Source organism: Pantherophis guttatus, chromosome 3, assembly GCF_059756535.1.
Source record: "Pantherophis guttatus breed Tessera chromosome 3, ASM5975653v1, whole genome shotgun sequence".
NCBI lineage: Eukaryota > Metazoa > Chordata > Lepidosauria > Squamata > Colubridae > Pantherophis > Pantherophis guttatus.
In genome coordinates this window covers 32,845,567-32,856,334 of record NC_142065.1, presented here as the reverse complement: position 1 = coordinate 32,856,334, position 10,768 = coordinate 32,845,567, and the positions used below count along the sequence as shown (strand labels likewise).

At 37.7% G+C, this 10,768-nt stretch overlaps 1 protein-coding gene across 2 annotated transcripts; it reads left to right on the top strand.

Moving 5' to 3' along the window:
* Positions 1-1,875: 1,875 nt before the first annotated feature.
* On the top strand, positions 1,876-9,536 carry DYNLRB1 (dynein light chain roadblock-type 1). 2 transcript variants are annotated; one of them, XM_034414024.2, is made up of 4 exons: positions 1,876-2,031; positions 4,862-4,937; positions 7,256-7,423; positions 9,178-9,536. In XM_034414024.2, exons 1-4 carry the CDS (start codon positions 2,029-2,031, stop codon positions 9,219-9,221), a joined length of 291 nt encoding a protein of 96 aa, XP_034269915.1. In that variant the 5' UTR covers positions 1,876-2,028; the 3' UTR covers positions 9,222-9,536. The 2 variants fall into 2 exon arrangements, with proteins under 2 accessions (XP_034269915.1, XP_034269914.1); XM_034414023.3 differs by lacking the exon at positions 1,876-2,031 and adding an exon at positions 2,084-2,219.
* The last annotated feature ends 1,232 nt before the right edge of the window (positions 9,537-10,768 follow it).

Here is a 10,768-nt window from a genome sequence, read left to right as displayed (position 1 = left end):
AAAAAAAGTTGTTGAGACCATAGAGTGTAGAGAAGAGCAACAAAGATAAGGGGTCTGGAAGCTAAACCATATGGTTTATGATAAATGATTAAGGGAACTAGGTATGCCTAGTCTTAACAAAGAGAAGGGCTAGGAGTGATCTTCCCAGTACATAAGGGGCAGTCATATGAAAGGAGTCGACCTACTCTCCAAACACCCAAGTGCAGGACAAGAAGTAATGAGTAGAAGATCATTAAAGAGAGGTCCAAACTAGAACTATAGAGAAATTTCCTGAGAGATTAATCAACGGAACAATTTACCTCTGGAAGTTGTAGTTGCTCTTATCACTGGCGGGTTTCAGGAAGAGACTGGACAGCCATTTGTTGAATGGTATAAGTTCTGCTTGAGCAGAGGGTTGGACTAGAAGACCTTCAAGGTCCTATTCTATGTTCTGTGTATTACAGATGCTGTAGTGGATTCTGCATTGAGATAGATCCTTCCAACTATAATTCTATAGATGGGAAGTTCTGAATAGATAGAGAACTACTTCACTAAGTCTATAGCTGCTGCTGAACTAAGGAGCTATTGGATATGATGGCTACTAGCCTGTACATATTAAAAGATTTTAAACACTTAAAACATAGATTACTAGCATCTATCAGCATCTATCATGATTACATATTGTGTATGTGAGTTGGCAAACAAAAACAGAAGGTACTTTTATGCTACTAATCTGCTTTTTACAGGCACTAGTTGATCATTATAGGAATAGACTACTGGATTTCACAGAACCCTGTTTTTCATTCAGTGAGGATTCTGTCATAGTATGAAGATTTGAAGTTGAAGCATTTTTTTTTTTAAAGGCTCACTGGGATTCCCATCATTTATAAAGCATCTGTCATGAAAACTGGAGCATTTGTCTCTGCTTGAATCCATAGAGGGCAAAAGGACACTTCCACAGAACAATCTCCAGTAATGCATATCTTCTCATTCCCCCCCCCCCCCAGCGGTTTTCAAATTGGTAACTTTAAGAACGTGAACTTCAACTCTACCGGCTGTGGAATTCTGGGATTTGAAGTCCATACATCTTAAAAGTTGTCACATTCCCTTAGGATGGGCTCCAGCTCCGGTCCAAAAGCTTGGAAGAATAAACCTCTGGTCTCGGTGATCGACTCAGATTGGATCCCACAGTATATGTTTCCCTTGACTGACGGAGCAGCGTCCTCGTATTTCTCAACCCAACAAGCCATTCTGCCCCAAAGCCCTTCAGCTTCACTCCCGAGACATTGAAGCTGGCACTTCCTGGCTCTGATTTCAAAACTCCATTAATAGAATAGAATAGAATTTTATTGGCCAAGTGTGATTGGACCTACAAGGAATTTGTCTTGGTGCATACGCTCTCGGTGTACATAAAAGAAAAGATACATTCATCAAGAATCGTAAGGTACAACACCTAATGATAGTCATGGGATACAAATAAGCAATCGAATCATATTAGGAAACAGTCAATATAAATCATAAGGATACAAGCAACAAAGTTACAGTCATACAGTCTAGCGGAAGGAGATGGGTGATAGGAACGATGAGAAGATTAATAGTAGCGCAGACTTAGTAAATAGTTTGACAGTGTTGAGGGAATTAATTGTTTAGCAGAATGATGGCATTCGGGAAAAACCGGGAAAAATACATCTCTTTATTCTGCATTTATCATTTTGCTGTATCCTTCTTTTATACCAGGCTTTGTCCTGTTTAACAACAAGCACGCCTAACTAACCTTCAATTCTATCTTTGCGGCGTGCGTTTCAAACGACGGCCCCTAACCCCTCCCTTTGTGAACCTCTCGCTACAAGGGGTGGGCGAGGAAATTATTCTTGATCCCTACCCTTCAGAACCCGCCTCCCGCCTGCGACGATTGGCTGAATTAGGTCTCAGCCCTAAAATAGCCTGAGAATGGCGCGCAGGCGCGCAGGCTTTCGGGGGCTCGGCTGCGGAATCAGCTGGCGATCCTTGGCTTAAGAGAAAGCCCCGAGTTGCTTTCTCTCCTGCAACATGGTAAGGGAGGGCGGGGGCGGTCGGTGCGTCGGTGCTGTTCACCGCCTTTGCTTCGCCCTTTAAAATTCTGAGTAGGGATGGAGTGACGGATTGGTTGTTGATCGAGACTCGGGCGGAGCCTTTCCGGAATGCGATGGGATGACCAAAGGAAGGCTGAGGATCCCCACCCCCACCCCCGTGGGATGCAGGTGTCCCCCTTCGCTTCTCGATTCCTCAGCCCAGAGTCTGGTGGGATGAGGCGAGGCGTGTCTTGTCATTGCTTTGCACAGGATACAATCGCTTTCATGTCTTCTGAAATATGCCTTTTAGCTGGCCTTTTCACTTCTGGCTTGCTTAACCCAATAAATTTAAGTTAACTATGATTTTTCTCAACCCTGTTTTCCGGTTTTACGCTGTAAATTGAGCACTAAGGCTGGTTTTGCACAGCACCCGAGGAAACTGAGATGTGACTGGCTAGTTCGTGATGCATTGTGTCCCGAAAGAGCCGTCATGTAGGTACCCTGTGTAATATGCAGTGATCACCTTTACTTGACAGCTTGATCACTTGACAGTGATCACCATTACTTGACAGCTGAATCTTGTGATTGTGCCAATATAAAGTGTGGTTGGGGATAAAGTGTGGTTGGGGATAGTTGGACGAGTCCAGCTGTTGTGTTATTGTGTCCTGTGAACCTGGCCATTATGCTAAGTCATAATATGGACTGTTCATTTAAACCTTACATGTGTTCTGTTAACGCAGCAACTATAACTTATGTTCCAAACTTGTCTCAACAAACCAGCCCTATGATCAGTGTTGTGATCTTTTCTAGCAATGTTGCTGAAAAGCAATCAGATCTATATACAGTTCTCCGACAATGGTTGCTTTGTTACTTTGTCTTAAAACCAGTACAATATGTTGACTCTTGTTATTATATCAATATTGCTAATATTGGATTCAAAAATAAGGAACTCATGGACATAGTTGAGGATATCATGTTTTCAGAAGTAGCTCTCTTCAAAGATTTCTTTGAGAGAACCAAAACTCAAAAGATTTCAGTGAGAATGAATTATGCTCAATATCTATAGAATAGTGTTTCCAAGGAAACAAATCCTCACACTATTACTAATTAGAAAGTGATCATGGCACTATTCTGGCTTCCATTATTTAATCATTTATTTTTGGAAAGAAAAAAAGTTGTTCTAACAGATTCTAATGGAAAATAGTATTAGCTACAGGAAGTAAAATTCCATGAATTAGGCAGAGTAATGGCACAATTAAAAAACAGCTTCACATTCTACTTATGTAATGGTTTGATTGTCTGGTTGAAATGAAGTATTCTTTTTAGAAGAAGGATATGTTTCCTGTAACATTTTTCCACAGATTTCAGTTGCCCTTATATATATATCCATATATGTATATATATCCATATATATATATATATATATATATATATATATATATATATATATGTATATGTATATGTATATATATATGTATGTATGTATGTATGTATGTATGTATGTATGTATATATAAAGACACATATATATCCTTATATATATATTCAAGATGACCTAAATTTCTGTGCATGCAGAGTCCCAGTCTAGCAGATTTGCTTCTCTTTATCTCTCTGTCCTGGTGCAAGTTAAACTCAGTTTTATGCTTGATTCATCACTACGTCATAGCCTGAAGTAGAAAACAGAAACAGGAATCTTACAATGTATTAACAAGCACTGTCTTTAGCTGCACGATTTCTTATTTAAAATGAGTTCGTTTTCAAAGTACTATATATATTCTGCTTTTTCAAGTGCATATGATATAGCAACTGGTCTGTCCTTTGAACATTTCTGAAGATGTCTTTTTAAAAAATGTTCTTGGCATCCATTGCAAACCTTAGCTTACTCTTTTGCTTTCCAGATACTTTTTTTTTTTTTAATTTTGAGCTACTTTTTCCTCATGGCCTTCCTTCTTTCTTTCCACTTCTTATGTATGTCCCTTTTGGTTTTCAAATCTTCCCCAAGTCATTTTTTATAGTCACATGAACATGAGTTGCTTCTTCCTTTTTACTTCATTGAAATTGTGGGCAATCATGTTGTTATTTTCTTTTTTTAAAATAAATTCTTGTTTACCTTGTTTACCTCTAATCTTTTGGGGAATTATTTGCTCTGAATCTAAATTTGCTTTCTTGAAGTTCAGAAGCTATGCTGGCTGGAGAATTCTGGGAGTTGAAGTCCACAAGTCTTAAAGCTGCCAAGTTGGGAACCCCTGATATATATAGTCTCTACTACTGTCTCCTAAGTATAATTTTATCTGGCTAAAGGTTTTTGTTTCATCTGTGTCAGCATCTCATTGCCACTAAAGCCATGATGCTCCAGATGCTGACTTTGCAATTATGTGTTCAAATCAGCATTTAAATATTTGCATTGCCTTTTCAAAGATGAATCCTGCAAATCCTTTCTCAGATAGAAATTATCCCCATATAGAAGATTGTGTGTGAAAAGACTTTTATATTATGAGAGGGAAACTGAGCAAGCAAGATTTTACCACTATATATATCCTATGTGGTGTGAAGCTTTGAGTGCAATAAAAAAAAAAACCTACTAGAAAATTACAGGAAACAAATGTCTGGCTTCCAAGGCTTATTTCTAAATGATAGCAGGAAAATTATGGGTTTAAGAAAAGTAGGCTTTGATACGGCTGTTCCCAAAATAGCTGTGCCTTTGGCTTAGTATTTAAGAAGTATCTCTTTGAATCCTTTTATGCTCCTTCCGATTCTAGATACCTTAGCACAGAGTGTGATCCAGAAACAAAATTGCATATTTCAAGCTGTTAATTTTTTTCCCCCTCCCAGGCTGAGGTAGAGGAAACATTGAAGCGAATCCAGAGTCAAAAGGGAGTCCAAGGGATCATTGTTGTGAATTCAGAAGGTACTGTGACTGCTAAATTGATAGGAATTGGATCTGCCCTTTGGTAGCACATATGCAGTGTAGTTTGGGATTAAGACTCAGACATGCATTATGAAACCAAGGCTGAAATTACATGGCTATTAGGGAGGAAGTGAATCCCATTGTATCAAAAGCCTTGACAATATTTTGAAATTGTGCTATCTCTGATTATTAGTGTGCATTAATTTAGTATCTTCTTGTAGAAATTGTAATAAACTTTCTGATTTAAATTTATTTTAAAACATTTATTGAAGTCTTTTGAAACAGAGCCGCCTCAGTACAGTTATAAAGTAGCAGTGGAGCGTACAAATCCAAGCTATGAAAGTAGCACAATATAAAATAACTATAAAAACTGTAAAATAAGATAGGCTGCTGTTAATTCAAGAGCATATAAACCAAATAAATTATTTGATTAAGATAGGCTGCCCAATAGATTTGCTTAATAAATATTTATTAAGCCAGAAATATATAGGAATCTGGAACATCTAGCTCTTCATGAACTTTTCAAAATAGCCAAGAAGCTATTCATGTGTATGTCGTTTGTAGAACTTTGTAAGGTGGATTCTTAATTCTAGAACCCTTCCTCTAAAGGCCTTGTCTTTTATAAAATTCTACTAAGATTTTGCTGTCTTGGATTTATAGTGTGTAATATAATGACTGACAGTAAAACCGTAGATCCATTAAATAACTCCCTAAATTACTGTAACTCCCTAAATTACTCCCTAAATTACTGTAACTTCAATTCCAAGCAAAAAAATAAAATAAAATAAAGATAGAGTGCCTAGCACAGGATGCATAACAGTAAATTTCCTTCACTGTATAATATCTTGCTCCAGCCCTATCTCAGCCCAATTATAAACGCATGTATGGCTATATGTTGTTGTTATGGAGCTTGTAGGAGCATTTCCAATTTTTTTTTTAAAATTTGATTTATATGCCGCCCTTCTCCGGAGACTCAGGGCGGCTTACAATGTGCTCAGCAATAGCCTTCATCCTTTGTATATTTATACAAAGTCAGCTTATTGCCCCCACAAATGGGTCCTCAATTTACCTACCTTTGGGAAAAGAGTTAAACATCCCTTCTCCCTCTGTGATAAGTCTGGATAGGTCTGGATCTCTGTGATAAGTCTGGATTGTAATATATGGGTTGACTCTTCTTAGTATAATAAGGCAATTGTATCAATCCATCTTTACTAAAGAGATGGATACTGAATCTGAAATGAATGATCTACATATGTGCTTGCTATGTGCCACTTCTTTTATAACAGCAACAAGCAAAGTAGATTGGAATTTTAAACAACTTAACTTAAAAGCTTATTTTAGAAATTCAAGGTATTATTTCTTATTTTTTTCAAACAGAACTTGTATAACATAGTGTAATTTTGTTCTGCCTTTAACTTTTTTTAAAGGATAGATTGAGTTGAGCCTGAAAGAAAGAACATCTCCATACAAAAATTCAATCTACATTGAGCTATGTTAGTCAATGTGTGCAAAAGGACTGTTGACTGCTAATTTTAGAACACTATAATATTTGTAAAACAGGCGTGTGTGTTTATCTGTTTATTTCAACTTTTATGGCTACTGATCTCAACCTCAGATTTCTGGGTGCTGAATGGAAGTTAAGAAAACAAATCGGCAACCAAAGTAAAAACCATCCCATTAGTTCTGTAACAGTGATCTAAATCTTACTAACATAGAAAGAGATTCTGATTAAATAAATGGTACTAAAACAGTGCACTGTATCATGTCTTACATCCTTGGATGCTAAGCTGCAAAGAGTCATCTGGGAGTTGGGCAGCCTGCAAATCTAATTAACCAAATTTTAAAACACACCTGGGTCACCACCTTTGGCTCTACTCTTCATGACACAGGATGATTGAAGTGAATCATGCATCAATTAAAAAAGATCTTTCTAAACCTCAGATAAAAGGTTGCTGTTCATTAGGCTGGAAGGGACTATAAATCTGTTGCCACAGTCAAGCTGATAGTGTGGACATGGAGGAAATGCAACACCAGTTGTTCCTTTTCCCAGGAATGTTCATTCAGTGAAAATCACCCAACCATCAGGCTTATGATACTTTTGAGAGGTCACAAAGAATCTCAGAATAGTAGCAGAGGAATGTATAAGAAAAACAATGAACAGGAGTTCTGTGCAAATTCCACATTGTTGAGATAAAACTGTCGCATGAAGTAACAGGATTTTATATCAAAACTGTTCAGTAAAAAATGGAGATCTTAAGATTTTCTGATCAAGTAATGTCTTAAATAATTTATCCAGAGAATCCTTTTGCACTCCACAGGTATCCCCATCAAAAGCACCATGGACAACTCCTCCACAGTACAGTATGCAGGCTTAATGCATAACTTAATAATGAAGGCAAGGGGCACTGTCAGAGACATTGATCCCCAGAACGATCTTACATTCCTGCGGATTCGCTCCAAGAAAAATGAGATCATGGTTGCACCAGGTAAAATTAAAAGGGGGGGAGGGAGTTCTTTTGGAGCCTCTGGTAGAGTTGTCTCCAAATGTAACAGAAATAGGCAATCTATGTCTGTACCACAGTTTTTCTTTAAAAGATTCAGGTAAGAATGGGTTCTAAATCAGGGGTCCTCAACCCCAGGTCTGTGGTCCATTCAGAACTGGTCCACGGAAGGGAATGGGACAATTTGCTACAGCAACTCACCATGGCCAACTTGTTGCAGCCAACTCATCATGGCCAATTAGTGAGCCAACTCTCCATGGCCAACTTGCCATAGGACAACTCGCTGTGAGGCAATGTAGCAATTCTATTTCATTATTTAAAATAAATTAAAAAATATTTTAATTATTGCCATTCACATTTTATTCTGTTCCTCCTTTTGCATCATTTCTTCAATGATTCGAATCCACCATTTCTTTGATATTAAGTGTAACTCTTGTCCTGCAGCAAGTTGTCCTGTGGCAAGTTGGTCATGGAGAGTTAGCCATGGTAAATTATCATAGACCTTCTGCAGAAGTGGTGGGTGAGTGTGCACATGTGTGCAGCTCCACTTGCACATGCAGCAGGTGAGCGCACACACATGCACCTCCATTTACATGAGCAATCGGCTCGTGTGCCCACTGCTTGTGCAAATGGAGCTGTGTGCGCGCTTGTACAGAACCATCCCCTCCCCCCCTACCACCAGTCCTCAAAGCCAGAAAGGTTGGCGGCTGCTGTTCTAAATGATCTTTCTAGATATCAATCAAGTCTATTGCTTCATTTTAAGAACCAACGTTGCAGTATATGGCTGTTGGTCAGATCAGGTCTAACAACTCTAATGTTTGTAATATTTGAGTGAATTTTTTATGTAGTTTATTGACCTCACATGTTTCTTTATGTTCAGCCTTTTCTTGTGCCTTTATTTCTTTGGGTTACTATGTCATATTCCCTTTCTGTATTCTGTATAACCGTGCTTCCAAAAAGGAAATCACGTGAGGAATGTGTATGTATTTATAATCTGCTTTGTCCAGTACTGTTTTTTCCAACTAGTACAGGTAGTTCCCAAATTACAACCAGTGACCATTCAAAGTTACGATGGATCCATCTTGGATTCAAAGTTCCAATTGTCTCTCCCCTTATAAGTCCCATGACTGACCTTCAGGCATGACTGACCTGGCTGCATTCATGATTCTTTTCAGCATCCTGCAGTCACGTGACAGCGTTTTACGAAAGTTTTGCTGAAAATTGACATTTCCGGTTTTTAGCAAATCTGCACTCATTGTGAACCATTATTCGCTTAATGACCATAGCATTCACTTCACCACTGCCATATTTGCTCAATGACCAGTGGTGGGTTGCTACCGGTTCGCCCTGGATTTGCCAAACTAGTAGCGGCAGTGGCGGGAGGCTCCGCCCACCCGCCCGGACACTTCTGCGCACGAACGAATTGGTAGCAAACTAAATTGAAACCCACTACTGTCAATGACCTTCATAAAACAGGTCATAAAATCAACTGTCGCCACTTATGACCATGATAGGCAGGCTCCATTACAGTCGTAAAAGGACTATGTGTACCATAACAAAACCTCATAAAGAAGTCCTTTTCAGCATGTGCCACTAACCAAATTTCTTTGTAACTGATAATGCCAGGAAGGCTCATAATATCTCTCTACAATTGAAATAGTGTAACATGACATAAAAGAGTTATTATGAGTTAACAGTAATAACCAAATATTGAAACATAATTCTTTGTATTTTTGCAGATAAGGACTATTTCCTGATTGTCATTCAGAATCCAACAGAATGAAAGTTTCCCCAACTGGCCTGCATTCCTTTTACTTAATTGTATATTTTTATTTAACACTGATAATTATTGTCCATGTTAATATCTCAGATTCCTTTCCTAAAATATTAGATATTTAAGGAGTCTGTTCAAATTACTCAAGGGTTACTCCATGGAGAAGACAAAACATGAAATCAAAAAGAGGATCAAAGATGGAAGGTTTCTTTAGCAAATATGTAACTAAACAACGTTGTTCAAAACACTTGTAATAACTGTAAATCTTTTTTTATTTTATTTTGCACTTGTTTCTTTTAAAGCAAATTAAAATAATCAAGCAAACCTGTGTGTGTTGATTTCAGTAAAATTTTCTCATGCTTTTTGAAGAATTTTCCTCCTTGAAATTATGCTATTGAAATATTTCTCTGAAAATCAGTCTGCTTCTAATATTTGGTGTACCCTTTCAACCAAATCCTTCCATTACTGATGTCAGGAATATGGAACACAATTTGTTGGTCATTTAGTCAATCTATTGTGAAGTAAATCCTTTCTGTACAAGATACACACACACACACAAATATAAGTGCCATGAAATTTATATTAGTGTATTCCAGTAGGAAAGGTAACTTCAATCTGTTTGTCCGTAGATTAGGGGCAGGCAAAAATCCCTCTAAATTATATATTTAGGAAATTTGGTTTACTACAGTAGACATTTTAAACCTCCAAAGATGAATAGACCAGTTGAAAATAAATATGTGAGCTACATTCAACATACGTGAACAGTCTTCCTCTCGTTTTTTTTTCTATGTTCCCAGTCTGTGATGGGCGGGCAGCCTGAAGGCTCAGATCATATATGTGGCATGACCTTCGGAGGAAGGTAATAGGGGAATATGTCCCCTACTAAAATTTGCACATCTTTTGACTGAACACATGGCTATAGCAATCTAATTGATACAAAGTTCAAAGGAAGCTTTTTCCACAGTAGATGCATGATACATGCATTTGTAATATAAAATAGCTTCAATTGTATTTATATAACTCTCAATTAGACATGAATGCTGTGACTACAATCCCAATTAAACCAATATTGATGGACAGTTCAAGAATAAACTTAAGAGGGTCTCATTTTCCCTAGCATCTTAAGCCATAAACTGGTATTTTAATGCAAACTAAAATTCTAGAGCTACCTACGTTCTCCAAAAGTGTAATGTTAATGTGATGGAAGGCAATATTATGAAATCCATAATTCAAGACCAGCCATATTAATAATATCTGAACTAAATGGTAATGGAAGTGAAATTACATTTAGTTAAAGTGCAACCTTAGCAATCTAGCTAAAAGTATTATGGCTCTTAGCCCTAAAAGCAGATTTATCCTGCAATCAGTGATGTTGCTGTACAATCACTAGGTGGCTCCCTCTCCATACAAGAGGCCTGCCAGCTTTCTAACTTCAGACAAACTATGGTAGCAAACCCCAGCCTATAATTTTGCCAACAGTTAGTAGCAGCACAGGAGAAACAGGGAAAGTCAAATCTTCTTCAAGCCAAACTTAATTCCATGTGAATTCACGGACA

Excerpts from the sequence above, each read along its gene's own strand:
- DYNLRB1 (XM_034414023.3), top strand. The coding sequence starts at position 2,160 with ATGCGATGGGATGACCAAAGGAAGGCTGAGGATCCCCACCCCCACCCC. Across the intron at positions 2,220-4,861 it reads CCCACCCCCGTGGGATGCAG|GCTGAGGTAGAGGAAACATT; the intron begins GTGTCCCCCTTC and ends TCCCCCTCCCAG. Across the intron at positions 4,938-7,255 it reads CATTGTTGTGAATTCAGAAG|GTATCCCCATCAAAAGCACC; the intron begins GTACTGTGACTG and ends TGCACTCCACAG.